The 16429-nt window shown below is 41.5% G+C and overlaps 1 protein-coding gene across 3 annotated transcripts in view; it reads left to right on the forward strand.

Annotated features, from left to right (window-relative positions):
• The first annotated feature begins 1201 nt into the window (after positions 1-1201).
• The window catches only part of tmem163a (transmembrane protein 163a), a 103353-nt gene continuing 88125 nt past the window's right edge, over positions 1202-16429 (forward strand). Inside the window, exons 1-2 of one of the 3 annotated variants that reach the window (XM_041868958.2) lie at positions 1202-1759; positions 7648-7767. In XM_041868958.2, coding sequence (XP_041724892.1) covers positions 1576-1759; positions 7648-7767 — 304 coding nt within the window. In that variant the 5' untranslated portion in view covers positions 1202-1575. Of the gene's footprint in view, positions 1763-7029; positions 7110-7647; positions 7768-16429 lie in introns of those variants that run through there. The other 2 variants (XM_041868957.2, XM_041868959.2) reach the window with 2 other exon arrangements.

The raw sequence follows: 16429 nt of genomic DNA on the forward strand, positions 1-16429 counted from the left end.
AGTCAATGTCCAGGGGCACTGGCTAGTTGAGGTAGTTGAAGTAATATGTACATGTGGGTAGAGTTAAAGTGACTATGCATAAATACTTAACAGAGTAGCAGCAGCGTAAAAATATGGGGTGTAGGTGGGGCAGTGCAAATAGTCTGGGTAGCCATGATTAGCTGTTCAGGAGTCTTATGGCTTGGGGGTAGAAGCTGTTGAGAAGCCTTTTGGACCAAGACTTGGTGCTCCGGTACCGCTTGCTGTGCGGTAGCAGAGAGAACAGTCTATGACTAGGGTGGCTGGAGTCTTTGACAATTTTGAGGGCCTTCCTCTGACACTGCCTGGTATAGAGGTCCTGGATGGCAGGAATCTTGGCCCCAGTGATGTACTGGGCCGTACGCACTACCCTATGCGGTCGGAGGCCGAGCAGTTGCCATACAGGCGGTGATGCAACCAGTCAGGATGCTCTCGATGGTGCAGCTGAATAACTTTTTGAGGATCTGAGTAGACTCAGGAGTAGATGTAACTTAGTAAAGGTAAATCTGTCTCCCTCCATTTCCATTTAGTGTGACATGTTATGTTTTGTATGGTATGTATTCATTTGTGGATGTCCATCATCCATTTCATATGATATGTTACGAATGACAATTTATATGATATGTTGCAAATTGCAATTGATACAATATGTTACGAATTTGCAATACCTATGATACTTTACGAATTCCAATTTGTTGTGGCTAACGTTAGCTAGGTGGCTAACGTCAGTTAGATAGGCTATGATTTGGGGTTAAGGTTTGGGGTTAAGGTTAGGATTTAGGGTTAGGATTTAAGGTTAGGGGAAGAGTTTTAGCTAACATGCTAAGTAATTTAGTTGCAAAGTAGCTAAAAAGTAGTAAATAGTTGCAAAATTTATAATTAGTTAAAATTCTAAAGTTGTCCATGACGTGATTCAAACATGCAACCTTTGGGTTGCTAGACATTGGTGTTATATGCAGACCCATACTCCCTGACCTTGGCATAAGTAACCTTCTGTCTTATGTAACCATATCAAACATAACATATCATACTATTGTTTTACAGAAAGAAATGAAATAAATAGTTTATGGAATCGAAATCCAGGAATGTATTGACAGTTGGGTGTTTTCGAGCGAGGTTCTTGCATTCTACGCAATGTTGCGTGCGGTGCAAGGATTTCGAGGGAGGGGTAGAAAAGTTGCCGCGTCAAATGTCGACAAAAGAGCATCAAATGGCAGCCTTATGTCTTCATAGCAAGTGCGTGTTGATAATAATCAGCTCTATATTACAAAAGTCAAGCAAATAAACCCATTTATGAATCTGAGCAAATTAACCTTGATTTATAAATCTGATCACTGCAGTTCCCTCTTTCGTGCGAATTCTCGTCGTCAGAGAGAGTGGAGAGGGAGGGTGTGGCCGTGGGGGTCTGTTGTTGCTGATGCTGTGGAGATTGCGTTAATCTCTGATCTAGTCATCGCGGTCTCCACTTCGTCCTGTCAACACCAGCGGCATTCGCGCCCTGGATGGCTGCATTTGGCATTTTTTCCCCGAGGACTTTTGGCTTATAAGTAATCAACCATGGCTGACCCAATGACACAAGATTCATTTCCCGTCCCGGATCCCACAATCGTGGATCCTTCGGCTGTACGGAACGGCGGGTGCCCTCCTCATGCGAATCTATCCAAAAAACCGAGTCAGGACGATCCTTTTAACATGGACCGGGACCAAGAGATGAGAATCAGCGACAGCGTTGATGGTCAAGGTAGTAAGTAATTCAGGGATTACAAACTTTATTGTTGTAAAAGTAAATCCTCACCTTGAGATGATTGATGTGCGCTTCTGGAGTTTATAGAATCTGGAAAGTGGTTTTGATAAATTATTAATTTGGTAAATTATTAATGTGTTGCTATAATAACTTATGTGCATAACATCAGAGACATGGAAATTTGGCAAATAAATTTGAGATAAATAATAGGCAAGCATCGCTGTCTCTATAGAGCCCTCTTCTTGTCAAGGTGTTGTGTCTGACATTACCTAGGCTATTCCTTCCAGATGGATCACCAAAACCCTTATGTGAATTTGTAGACGTTATCAAACAATTAAAAAAATGAATGTACATTTTGAACCAGAACTCAATGTGTGAAATCTTTTTTAGAGAGAGATAATAAGATGCGGTGGTTATGAAAATGCCCTCAATGTTCAGAAGTTTTGTCTCACACACACACACACACACACACACACACACACACACACACACACACACACACACACACACACACACACACACACACACACACACACACACACACACACACACACACACACACACACATAAGGTCTAAACATAACCTATGCTATACAGTATGCTTGAGATCTCTTTCACAAGTTTTATCATAATCCCTTTGTTATCCCCATGGATAATTGTATAGAAACAAATATTCTAACATAGATATGACCAAGACCCCTATCATAACATTCCAACATAGATATGACCAAGACCCCAATCATAACATTCCAACATAGATATGACCAAGACCCCTATCATAACATTCCAACATAGATATGACCAAGACCCCAATCATAACATTCCAACATGGATATAACCAAGACCCCAATCATACATTCCAACATGGATATAACCAAGACCCCATTCATAACATTCCAACATAGATATAACCAAGACCCCAATCATAACATTCCAACATAGATATAACCAAGACCCCAATCATAACATTCCAACATAGATATAACCAAGACCCCAATCATAACATTCCAACATAGATATAACCAAAACCCCAATCATAACATTCCAACATAGATATGACCAAGACCCCAATCATAACATTCCAACATACACTTTATATGACTGGACACATAAGCAAAATATTTTTTAATATGACTCAAATTGGTAGCCTACTCTGCTGACACTGACAAACAGATCAGTAAAAACGACCTTGTCTTGAATGCAACTATCTAATCCAGGCTTACAAAAAGGGGAGACACAAATTGACATCCATTACATTTTTACATTTTAGTCATTTAGGAGACGCTCTTATCCAGAGCGACTTACAGTTAGTGAGTGCATACATTTTCATACTGGCATCCATCTAGCCTGGAGGAGGAAATTGTCCCTATAAGTGCCTATAAGACAGACTACTGTTCTCTCAATTGGAAGTTCAACATTTTGATAACTAGAGACAGATTAGAGTCTTTTCCTTGTTTTGTCTTTTCAGCAAAAGCCATTTGCTTTCTAAACTATGTTTCCTACGATTGTATTTTGAAATATTGTGATAGCGCCTATTTAACTGCTTTTCACTGACCGCTGCAACTCAACAATCAGCTAGCCTATTTGGTAAGCTATTTGCTGCGTGCGCTGCCCAAATTGTGCGCTTAAAACAATCCACAGTTAATTTTTAAAAGATGCTAATGATCCTCTGTGGCCAAATCATGCTCTCTGGTGTAGTATTTTGAATGATTTTATTTATTTATGTATAGGCGCAAGTAATTTATATAGCTACTTTTGGCAAATGTAATTAAATTTACTTTAGGGGAAGCTAACTTCCCCTGGCCTATGCCAACATCCATGTGAAAGTAACCAGTGAATATAACAGTTGCTGGCTGCAAGGCTTACAAGGCCGAGTTCAAATGCTGACATCAAATTCAATTGGTGCACTGCCTGACTGTCTGGCACGTCTCTGCTCCCTGACAGAAAGGCATCAGGCTGGCAGCTGCTCTCCGTGCTGCTCTCTGCATGGTCCTAAAGCCATCCACCCAACCAATACTCTAAACAGCCATTGCATTTTAATCAGGACTGGAATGATTTTCGTCTTCCTATATGTAGCCTACATTTACATTTTTGGTCTTGAGCTAGGGTTAGGCCCAGCCATACCCAACTGAGGCCTCTGTCATAGGGTGACCAGAGCAGATGTAATGAGATGGTAACTAAAGAGAGTCTATGTAGGAGTACTGTACACAGAAAAAAAAAGCGCTTGCTAGAACCTAAAATGGTTCTTCAGTGGTCCCCATAGGATAACATTTTGAATAACCCTTTTTGGTTCCAGGCAGAACCCTTTTGGTTCCAGGTAGAACAATTTTGGTTCCAGGTAGAACCCTTTTGGGTTCCATGTAGAACCCTTTACACAGAGGGTTTTAAATGGAACCCAAAAGGGGGACAGCCGAAGAACTCTTTTGGAACCCTTTTTTCTAAGAGTGTAGGTGCTGAAGCTCTGGCTGGCCAGGTCTCTAATGAGGCCCAGTCAATGCGTTAGAGAGCCTTAATGATGCTCGTTGCCCATATGGATGAGTCTGAAGCATAGCGACTGGAAAGAGATGAGAGACAGGGACATCAAGGAGGAAATGTTTTTGAACGGTTTCAATTAAAACAGTAGAGCCTCTCTGCCCCCCATCTGTTATATCATGTGTTACCTGGAATCACCCCAACCAATTCATTCAGTGCTTTGAATAATTTATGCGTTTTTAATTGACAGCTGGCAATACAGGGGACTGTGGGGAGGAGTGGAATGTCAGAGTGAATTGAGATTGTTGGAACCACCTTTTAAAGCAGGTTGACATTTTATTGTCATGAGTCTTGTCCTGGAGGCAGCACTGAACGATTTCCCCTTAGATAGATCAGCTGCAAAGTCAAAACTGGCTATACTGTAAAAAATCTTGAAATTTTTTTGTGCTTAATTTAAGGTTAGGTTTAGGCATTAGGGTTAGCAGTGTGGTTAAGGTTAGGGATAGGCTTAAAATCAGATGTTATGACTTTGTGGCTGTGCTAGCTAGTAACCAGCTGCCTCCAGAACAAGATTCATGACGAAAAATCCTAACCTGCCCTTTTAAAAGGGAGGGTTCCATGGGTTTTTCAGAAAATGTGTTAACATTCTATTAGGGAGATTACGGTCATAGCCTAGCGTGCCATTGGAATCTAATCACATATTCATTAGAGGGCGAAAATTGGAATTACTTCCAATTTGAGTATGTTTAAGATTATGAACATGTAGTGAGGTAATCTAGTTAATCCACAAAAACCAACATGGATTGAAAATCAATGTATTTCTATGGTATTAATTAAACACACGCTTAAGACAAGGGTTCTTTGTAAAGCAAGTTCTACCTAAAACCTTTTTCTCCTAAGAACCATTTTTCGAAGAAAGGGTTCTTTGATGATTCTTTGGAAGGCAAGATGGGTTCTACATAGATCCCTTCTGAATAAGATTTTTTACTGTATTTGTTTTCTTTCTTTTAAATAGTGCCTGAGCATTAGTGTTTACCTCAGTGTTTAAACTTTAACATCAGGGGTTTGAGTAATCTGGTAAATTTAAAAAGAGGTGTGTGAATGTTTTAAACTGTACCTATATGGGAATATTTGTGCACATATCTGGTATTCCCTTAATAATTTATAGCAGGTTGATTTTCAGAATTGTTTATTTAAATATCTGTGTTTTTGCTAAAATTGTAGTTATTTATCTTTGTGTAGCATAAGATCAATCAATCCAGTTTACATCATTTAGGTAGTCTCAATAATCAATCTTCCCTACCCTGGCAGTTAATCTGAATTCAGGTTGCATGTTGGATATTGTAACTTTGGCTGGATTCCAATAGGAATTACACATCACTTTGTAAACCAGCATAATGTGACTTGCAGGCCTAATATGGCCTGTAAACCAGTAGTTTCCGACCTTCATAGAGGGTTCTAGGTAGAACCTTTAGAGGATAAAAGGCCAATTTTTGTCGTAGCTAATGGTCGGGGGGCCGGAAAATAATGACAATACACAGGACACTGCAAATTGACCACAACTAAGCCCAAAAAGAGATTGTGTTTGAAAATAACAATCATTTCATACACCTTGATTGCATTGAGCCACGATCACATATGTCCATTTGTTAAATACATTTTTTATTTGTGGGAATACTTGGAGACAGATTTCTTATATAAAAACGTTGGGTGAACCAAAAATAGTTTCGGCCCGCGAGTCGCCTCTTGCTGACCCCTGCCCTATGTGGACAAACCAAAGAACACTATATGGTTCTACTTTGCACCTTTTTTTCTAAAGTCGTAGTCAGCCTACATACTGTGATCTTTACCCTCCATAATTCTGGGAAAAGGAAAGTACGAATCATCCAATGTATGCAGTTTATCATCAAATGTAGGGTCAGTATCTATGATGTTTGTGTGTGTATGTCTGTGTATGTGTATCTGTGTGTGTGTGTGTGTGTGTGTATGTTTATGTCTGTTTATGTGTATGTCTGTGTGTGTGTGTGTGTATGTGTGTGTGTGTGTGTGTGTGTGTATGTCTGTGTGTGTGTGTGTGTGTGTGTGTATGTCTGTGTGTGTGTGTGTGTGTGTGTATGTCTGTGTGTGTGTGTGTGTATGTCTGTGTGTGTATGTGTGTATGTCTGTGTGTGTGTGTGTAGGTCTGTGTGTGTGTATGTGTGTATGTCTGTGTGTGTGTATGTTTAGAGGAAGTGAGTGATAGAGCAGCAGGGAAGAATGCAGCTTCGTTCAACTCACATGATCCACATCTAGGATCAGCAGAGGAAGCATGTGCCCAACAACCTCCCTCCGCATGCACGCACACACACACACACGCATGCACACGCGCGCGAGCACACACACACACACACACACACACACACACACACACACACACACACACACACACACACACACACACACACACGCGCATGCACACATGTAGGGTAAGGGGGATTTTGCACTTTACTTTCACCCCTGACTGACTCGGTTCGAGACTCATCCCTGAGGACACTTGAACATGTGATTCCCTTTGATTTCCATTTGGAAGAACTAATGTTGCTGTAACACAGCTAGACAAGCTGATTTTAGGTCAGAGTTCAACAAGTGATCAGATCTGTGTGGTCCTGATAACATTCCTGCCTCCCACTGAACTCAAATCAATGCATGAAAGGACTGAGATATGAGCTGGTAAATATTTCACTACGATTGTACGCAACTTTACGATCTCCAGTCAGTCAGCGTGTATAAAGGGCTAAGAGTCTCAGTGCTCATTCACACAAACCCACATGGCAATGAAGAGGGAAGCACTGGCAGATTCATAATCCCAACATCTAGTATTGAGGGTCTCTGTGCTGTAAGTCTCTCTCTCTCTCTCTCTCTCTCTCTCTCTCTCTCTCTCTCTCTCTCTCTCTCTCTCTCTCTCTCTCTCTCTCTCTCTCTTCTCTCTCTCTCTCTCTCTCTCTCTCTCTCTCTCTCTCTTCTTCTCTCTTTCTTCTCTCTTCTTTCTCTTCCTTCTCTTTCTTTCTTTCTTTCTTTCTTTCTTTCTTTCTTTCTTTCTTTCTTTCTTTCTTTCTTTCTTTCTTTCTTTCTTTCTTTCTTTCTTTCTTTCTTTCTTTCTTTCTTTCTTTCTTTCTTTCTTTCTTTCTTTCTTTCTTATCTGTAGCTGTGTTGTACCTCACTGGGATTCATCCACCCTTTACCTTCCTACAACACTGCAAATTACATCTTCAACAGCCAAGTGCTTTCTGGGGGAAGGGGAAGGAGGAGAACTAACTCCATTGTGGTTTGAAGCGGTGTTAATTAGCCCTTGTTGTAGCACATTGTTCACCTCCTGCCTTTGGCTAGATGTGCATGGGGATAGCCATTAATCCCAGTTTCTCACCTCTCCACAGGCCTGCTGGAGAGCAGCATGCGATTAAAGCCCCACGAGGCTCAGAACTACAGGAAGAAGGCATTGTGGGTGTCTTGGATCTCCATCGTGGTGACAATCATCCTGGCAGTGGCAGCCTTCAGTGAGTACATACCATTCAATGGTATCCTTTAATGGTGTTGTATTGTTTACTGTACCCTGGTGTCCTTCAACAGTCCTATATTGTTAAGTCAATATCCCTGAGTGACTGTGGTTCTGGATGTTTCTTGATGAGCATTGCTATTAGGTTTTGCTTAGGTAGTTATCCATTAGGTAGTGCCCTTAATCCAATGATCCAATGCTTAACTTTGTGTTCATGGTGATGTGTAACAAAATATTGTTCTCGCAAAGTGAAAATCATCGTATTTCCAAAATAAGGCTATTTTGTAATCTTGTTACACTAAATTAGAACTCAATAAACAATAAAAACATATAAAGAAAGAATGAAAGGTTTTGTAATCCGCTAAAATTCTGGCCGATTGGCATTACTGTAAGAAAACAACAGAAAGAGAACTTGGCTATCAGAAAGAACAGAATACCAAATCTAACTCCTGTTCATAATATTGTAAATCGTAGTTATTTTGAAGTCTTCACAATGCACTGTGAAAGAAAGCTGGCCAAACAACCGAAATTCTTGAAAATAAGTTTGCAGTGCTGCCATTCATTGCTAGTCGCCACATGTCAAAAAGCTCACTTCACGATGACTCATTCCCCTTGGTGTATTTTTGGGTGTAGATTGAAGAGAAAAAATAACGGTAGAAAAAAAGTATTTTCATTGACAGATGTTTGACTGGCTGCATGCAATAAGCCTGAGCGACTTTGTGATTCACAATGACTGAGCAGCAGGGTTAACATGCTTTAAATGGGCTTGAACATTGTTAGTTCGTTATCGACCGGGTTAATTTATATTCTGTCCTCGCTACACACCAGTCTAGGGACCAGGGAATAGACAAATGAGCTGAGGCAAAGTCCCTGTGAGTTCTGGGAGTTGATGGGACATCTCTGTTCACCATCTAGGAGATGGAGATGGAGTTTGTTGTCAGGGACCTTTCCTTGAATGTAAACATTCAAATCCACTGTCCGATGTCCTATATTGCTCTAAAACGTCAACTCGTAGAATTCATTTCCCCAAGCACCTATTTTTATGTGGCAATTGACAAGACTATAACTGACTTAATAGACCCAGAAAAAGCTATAATTAAACGAAAATGATTTTTCATATTAGTTGACTAAAACGAGATGAGACGAAATTATCTCTGTGACTAAAATCTGACTACTGAGTGGACTGAACAATAGTTTTTGGAGAGATTGAGGGCTTTTCAGTGATAAGCACAATTAATATTAGCAGCACAGATGCGCAGCGTGGTTCTGTTCAGCAGTGGGAAGGATGCGCCATACCTGGTACACATGTATTTGGACCCTGGTCACCATAAGACACTTTCCTGTGCATTCTCACCATACCTGCTTTTCAGTGTAGCCACATCACACTCACACACAGTTGTGTGTTTTGTTAAGCTTGTTTGGTCCTTGTATTGTTAAGACTTGGATTGAAATGGCCTCCACACAGCTGAATTTCGAAATGGACCGTCCTTGGGCTAGATAGCGTCCTACAGCCATAACCATAGGATCACACACAATGCTCATATTATTGACTTGGCTACATACCGTATGATTGAGTGTGTTGTTCAGAGAGGTAGGACGAGAACAGGAAGCATATTAAACAGAAATTAGAGAGAGACATTTAGATCCAAATAGCTTGATTGTCCACATGGTAATGCGTATCTATAGTGGCAGAAACTTTATCTACACTGAGTGTACAAATGATTATGAACACCTGCTCTTTCCATGACATAGACTGATCAGGTGAATCCATGTGAAAATGATGATCCCTTATTGATGTCACTTATTAAATCCACTCCAATCAGTGTAGATGAAGAGGAGGAGACAGGTTAAAGAAGGATTTTTAAGTCTTGAGACAATTGAGACATGGATTGTGTATGTGTACCATTCAGAGGGTGAAATATTTAAGTGCCTTTGAACGGGGTATGGTAGTAGGTGCCAGGCGCACCGGTTTGTGTCAAGAACTACAATGCTGCTGGGTTTTTCACGCTCAACAGTTTCCCGTGTGTATCAAGAATGGTCCACCACCCAAAGGACATCCAGCCAACTTGACACAACTGTGGGAAGCATTGGAGTAAACATGGGTCAGCATTCCTGTGGAACAATTTCGACACCTTGTAGAGTCCATGCCCCGACGAATTGTGGCTGTTCTGAGGGCAAAAGGGAGGGGTGCAACTCAATATTAGGAAGGTGTTCCTAATGTTTTGTACACTCAGTGTATATTCTGTTGTTGTACCTTCCAGACTAGTGACATTGATATTGTAAAAATAAAATATATATTGACAAAGATGCACATGAGGCGAGGATATGAAAGGAACTTCTCGTCTGTTCGACAAACGCTAGGCCTGCATTAAGCTATGGAGTTTAGCAATGTGTCGCTATTATCATATACAGTATCTGTGGGTTTGTGTGATGCCTGATGACGATTGAAAGCTTTTAAATTACTGTGCCTGATCTATCTTCAGTAGTCTATGCCTTCGAAGTTTCATCATTTCATAACTGAACTTTCTTTGAGACCCACTCAGACACAACAGTAATGGAATAGATATCTCGTTAACAATATAACACAGAATCTTCCATTGTGCAAAGGCCAGGTGTAATAGGTTTAGATGTGGTGCGTTACTGTTCTGCCCACTGAGAGAACATTGTATAATAGCAAAGCTCCTCAATATTCAAAGAGGATGTACTTCTCAACAAGCTGATTTAAGACAGCCTACAGCCCAGTTAGGGATTGTAGGATTCTGGGGAGTGACAAATGGTGTGCTGCTCGATTAATCTGTCCCTCTGTCTGGTTCCATTTGATGTAATGTGAGGAGGGAGAGAGAAGGGGAGAGAGAGAGAGAGAGAGAGAGAGAGAGAGAGAGAGAGAGAGAGAGAGAGACGGAGAGAGAGACGGAGAGAGAGGAGCGGAGGGAGAGACGGAGAGAGAGAGAGAGAGAGAGAGACAGAGAGAGAGACGGAGGGAGAGACGGAGGGAGAGACGGAGGGAGAGACGGAGGGAGAGACGGAGGGAGAGACAGAGACAGAGACAGAAGCAGGAGAGAGCAGGGAGAGGGAAATGAGAAGAAGAGAGATTGGGATAGAGAGAGGGAGAGAGAGGGAGAGACGGAGACAGAGGGAGAGACAGAGACAGAGGGAGAGACAGAGGGAGAGACAGAAAAAGGGGAGAAGCAGGAGAGAGCAGGGAGAGGGAAATGAGAAGGAGAGAGATTGGGATAGAGAGAGGGAGAGAGAGGGAGAGAGACAGAGGGAGAGAGAGAGACAGAGACAGAGAGAGATGGAGAGAGAGGGAGAGACAGAGGGAGAGAGAGGGAGAGGGAGAGAGAGAGGGAGAGGGAGGGGGAGAGAGAGAGAGAGAGGGCGAGAGGGAGAGAGAGGGAGAGAGAGGGAGAGAGAGAGACAGAGAGAGAGGGAGAGAGAGGGAGAGGGAGAGACAGAGAGAGAGGGAGAGACAGAGACAGAGAGAGTGAGTGAGAGAGAGAGAGCGAGAAAGAGGAGGATGAATAAAGTACATCAGTGCACTCTCATCTGACTGCTGTTATGGGTGGTCCAAATGATTCCTGTCTGAATGTGGAGAGAGCTCTCACAGCAAGAATTGGTTGGGTTTTAACCTAGTTACGGTCTAATCACAACCACTAGAGTTCAAAATAAACACTCAACGAATCTGGTTATTGGTTACCCAGTTGTCATTCAAATAACTTTGTGCACACATGCCTCCTCCTTCGCCTCCTCCTTCTTCTCCTCCTTCGCCTCCTCCTTCACCTCCTCCTTCTCTTCTTCCTTCTCCTCCTCCTTCGCCTCCTCCTTCTCCTCCTCCTTCGCCTCCTCCTTCTCCTCCTCCTTCGCCTCCTCCTTCTCTTCTTCCTTCTCCTCCTCCTTCGCCTCCTCCTTCTCCTCCTCCTTCGCCTCCTCCTTCTCCTCCTCCTTCGCCTCCTCCTTCTCTTCTTCCTTCTCCTCCTCCTTCGCCTCCTCCTTCTTCTCCTCCTTCGCCTCCTCCTTCGCCTCCTCCTTCACCTCCTTCTTCCTTCGCCTCCTCCTTCGCCTCCTCCTTCTCCATTCCCTCAGTATTTTCTAATCAACTTCAAATCTAATTAGCTCACTTGCAGCCAAAGTGCGGCATCAGAAGTGCTTTTAGAGCACAGGGATATAGGGGAATGAATGCTTTCCTATATCTAGAAGATTGGCAGATAGCCCGAATATTATTACTTTTCCATTCTTATAAAATTATATTTTCATATAATATTCTGTTCTGTGTAGTGGATAAGGCATACATTTTCATCTGATGCTATTTTATTGGGTTGGTTTCTAATAATAAAGCTGTACATTCCATTATGAAATTACAATGTTGTCTTGTGAAAAGATTTAACCTTGTGAGAACATGTACACATAAATGTACCTGAGGTCGTTACTCACACAGTATTCAGGGATTTGACTGTGAGTGATAGCCTGGTCCCAGATACCATGCCAAAGATCATAGGAGTTGGTAAAACAGCACAAAGAGATCTGGAACCAGGCTATGGAATGTGAGTGTTACTTGGAATGAAAGCTTCACTGTAGTTGCTGGGCAGCTGAACGTGACAGAAGGTGGAAATGTCACACCATAACAGAAGGCAGAATTCTAGCTACCGTTCTGTCTGAAATCTCCACTTAACCTGTGGTGAATATTACAATGTGTGTGTCCCAAATGGCACCCTAGGGCTCAGGTCAAAAGTAGTGCACTATATAGGAAATAGAGTGCCTTTTGGGGCTTACAAAAAAAATAAAAATAAAAGACAGACAGACAGACAGAAGTCTGGAGGACATACAATACATCATTTCTGGCTCTGAAAACACCCAGCAAAGAAAAACATTGTCACCTGCTCAGCCATTAATCTTTTTGTCTGTTGCTGGGTTGAAAACATAATTATTTATTAATTTGCTTTGCTTTCCTGTAACCTATTTTTGTTGGTTAATGTCAGAGCAGGACATCAAGACATGTCTGCTCAAAACGGAATCCATTTACAGTTGGAAATGTATAGTCGTTTTTTCTCCTCTGCAGGCCTAATTGTGTTTCCCTCCTTTACGGAAAGGCAATTTACTGTCAGCTACAGGACGTTGATTAAAGCAGTGATCTATGGAATCCATCATTTGTACAAACTGCTATAGGAAGAGAACAATATGTTACTGGAAAAGCAGGGAGCAGTGAGCTCATTTTTATTTTTATTTTATTTCACCTTTATTTAACCAGGTAAGCCAGTTGAGAACAAGTTCTCATTTACAACTGCGACCTGGCCAAGATAAAGCAAAGCAAGGCTGCACAGCTTTTATATTCTAGTGACTTGTGTCCTAATATTGTATTCTTCCACAAAGGCTGCCCACGTAACACAGTGGTCACCACCTCTTCACTGGGTGAGAGAATGAAACACTGGCTGTCATTAGAGCTAATGAATTTGACCCATCTCTTGTCTTTTGCTGGGAGTCATTGGAGTGAACTGCATCTCTCTGAGTCTCTCTTTACTGCGGCAGGCAGCCAGCCAGGTAGAGAGATACAGACAGATGCAGTGAGCCCTGATCAAAGGCTGTGCTAATGTCTCGCCCCCAGCCAGCTCAGTAGAAAGTAGGAGCACAACTCTGACTGTCTCTTGGCTCACCGCCTTGGAATGTTTGGTCCTGAACCATGGCCACGGTCTGGTCTGGTCTGGTGTGGTGGACTGAAAGTCCTCGCAGGGAAGTGTGTGTTATGTGTGTGTGTGTGTGTCTGGAAGTATCACTGACTACTTGTCTTGTTTATTACCAGAGTACAGATTTGGTGGGGGAGAATAAATAAAATCAAAATGTGCCTCACCACTGTCTCCCGAGGTCTTGTGGTATGAATACCTTTTTGTTACATATGTCTAGATGACCGGGCCGTGGGCAGATTGACTCCCCAATTAATATTGATGGTAATGGTGTGTTGAATACATTGGATTCTGGCTTCTGCACAACTCAGAACACAAGCACAGTATCTCATGTGAGTGTGGTATGTACAGCGCCTTCAGAAAGTATTCACACCACTTTACTTTTTCCACATTTTGTTGTTACAGCCTGAATTTAAAATGGATTGAATTTAGATTTTGTGTCACTGATCTACACACAATACCCCATAATGTCAAAGTGGAATTTTGTTTGTAGAACATTTTTGAAATTAATACAAAATGAAATTCTGAAATGTCTTGAGTCAATAAGTATTCAACCCCTTTGTTATGGCATGCCTAAATAAGTTCAGGAGTAAAAATGTGCTTAATAAATCACATAATAATGGAAGCATTCTGTGTTCAATAATATTGGTTAACATGATTTTTGAATGACTACCCCATCATTAAGGTCCCTCAATCAAGTAGTGCATTTCAAGCACAGATTCAAACACAAACACAAACAGCAGGGAGTGTTTTTCAATGCCTCACACAGAAGGCCACCGATTGGTATAAAAATAAAAAGCAGACACTGAATATCCCTTTGAGCATGGTGAAGTTATTAATTACACTTTGGATGGTGTATCAATACACCCAGTCACTACAAAGATACAGGCATCCTTCCTAAAACAGTTACAGCGTTTAATGGTTGTGATATGAGAAAACTGAGGATGGATCAACAACATTGTAGTTACTCCACAATACTAACTGTCACGAGTTGCTAAGCCAGAACCCAGAAGCAGACCAGGACAAGGTAAGTTGAAACGAAGGTGAGTGTTTATTTACAAATTCAAGAGTGATGCTGAATAATCCAGGGAACAGAGCGGGCGGCGTTGATTAGTTGTTGGGGGTGCAGTGGTTGATCCCATCCTGGGTCGGCAGCCGCCGACCACCAGGCAGAGGTTGGATGAAGGTTCCGTTGACGGGTGACTGCAGATGGAACAAAACGGGGGGTAAGTGAGCAACAAACCAACAAGGTGCAAAAACAACAAAACTAACGCTAGGCTCTAAGACTGATACTCTGGTAAACCTACTGTTCATGGCTAGCGATCCGGCAGGGAATGGATGTTAGGCCAGAGCCTAAGAAGGGTGATGATCAGGACCAGGTGTGCAGATTGCTGATGGGATGCAGGTGCGGAAATCAAGAGAGCTCCCCGGAGCGTTCCCGAACCCTCGGGAAACTGGAGATCACGAACAGAAAAACTAGTCCACAGACAGGACCCGACTCAGACTGCCGGGATCGTTACACTAACCTAAATGACAGAGTGAAAATAAGGAAGCCTGTACAGAATAAAATATTCCATAACATGCATCCTGTTTGCAACAAGGCATTTAGGTAATACTGCAAAAAATGTGGCAAAGAAATTTAACGTTTTGTCCTGAATACAAAGCGTTATGTTTGGGGAAAATCCAACACAACACTGAGTAGTACCACTCTTCATATTTTCAAGCATGGTGGTGGACTAGGGAGTAAAAATAAAAAATATATAAAAAATATCCGGAATACAGTTTAGCACAGGCAAAATCCTAGAGGAAAACCTGGTTCAGTCTTCTTTCCAGCAGACACAAATTCACCTTTCAGCAGGACAACGACCTAAAACACAAGGCCAAATCTACACTGGAGTTGCTTACCAAAGCAACATTGAATGTTCCCGAGGGGTCTAGTTACAGTTTTCACTTAAATCAGCTTGAAAATCTGTGGCAAGACTTGAAAATTGCTTTCTAGCAATGATAAACAACCAACTTGACACAGCTTTAGGAATTGTAAAAAGAATAGTGGGCAAATGTTGTACAATTCAGGTGTGCAATGCTCTTAGAGACTTATTACCCAGAAAGACTCACAGCTGTAATCATTGCCAAAAGTGTTTCTAACATGTATTGTCTCATGGGGGTGAAGACTTATATAATCAAGATATATTTTTCATTAATTTTTCATTAATTTTTAATAATGTACGTTTTTTTTAAAGTATTTTGTGTAGATTGTTGACCAAATATTACAATTAAATCAATTTTTTTTAATCCCACTTTGTAACACAATTTTTTTGGGGAAAAAGTGAATGGGTGTGAATACTTTCTGATGGCACTTGCTGAGATTCACAGATTCACATGAAACTGGGAATCTACAGTGTCTCGTGAGGGTCATCCTGTTAACTATGCTGAAATACTTTTTTTTTCAATAGTCCGGGAATTAACAGGCCCAGTCTCCTGATACACATTCCTAGAATGTATTGGGTCGCCCATTAGGATTAGGCCTGAATTGTAATGGTTTACAATGCCATAGTGAGTAAACTTATAGCGAGTCTCTCTGTTAATCAAACAAATTAACCCAATTATGTTGAATTCGTTTTAGTAAGTAACAGAAAGTACCCATTGACACCACACAATTCCTTAGTAAATACCAGGTAAATGTAATGGAAACAGTACCGTAAAATAAAGTGATAAAGTGGAACCTAATCGGTAAAGTAACTCAACAATCCCAGGGCTGATTCCTGAAGAATGCTTGCCTGGTTAAACCAGACTGGATGAGCAGTGTTGAGACTGGTTTAACCAGGCTAGGAGAATGTGTTAAATTAAATAGCTCAACAATGGTCTACAGTGCCTGTAGTAAGTAAACCTAGAACTAGTATCTGTTAGTCAAACAAGGTATGGTGTGATCATCTTGTTAGTAGCTCAACAATCCAGGACTGATTCCTGGATAATGTAGTGTCACTATTA

The sequence above is a fragment of the Coregonus clupeaformis genome, chromosome 40 (genome assembly GCF_020615455.1).
Source record: "Coregonus clupeaformis isolate EN_2021a chromosome 40, ASM2061545v1, whole genome shotgun sequence".
Taxonomy (NCBI): domain Eukaryota; kingdom Metazoa; phylum Chordata; class Actinopteri; order Salmoniformes; family Salmonidae; genus Coregonus; species Coregonus clupeaformis.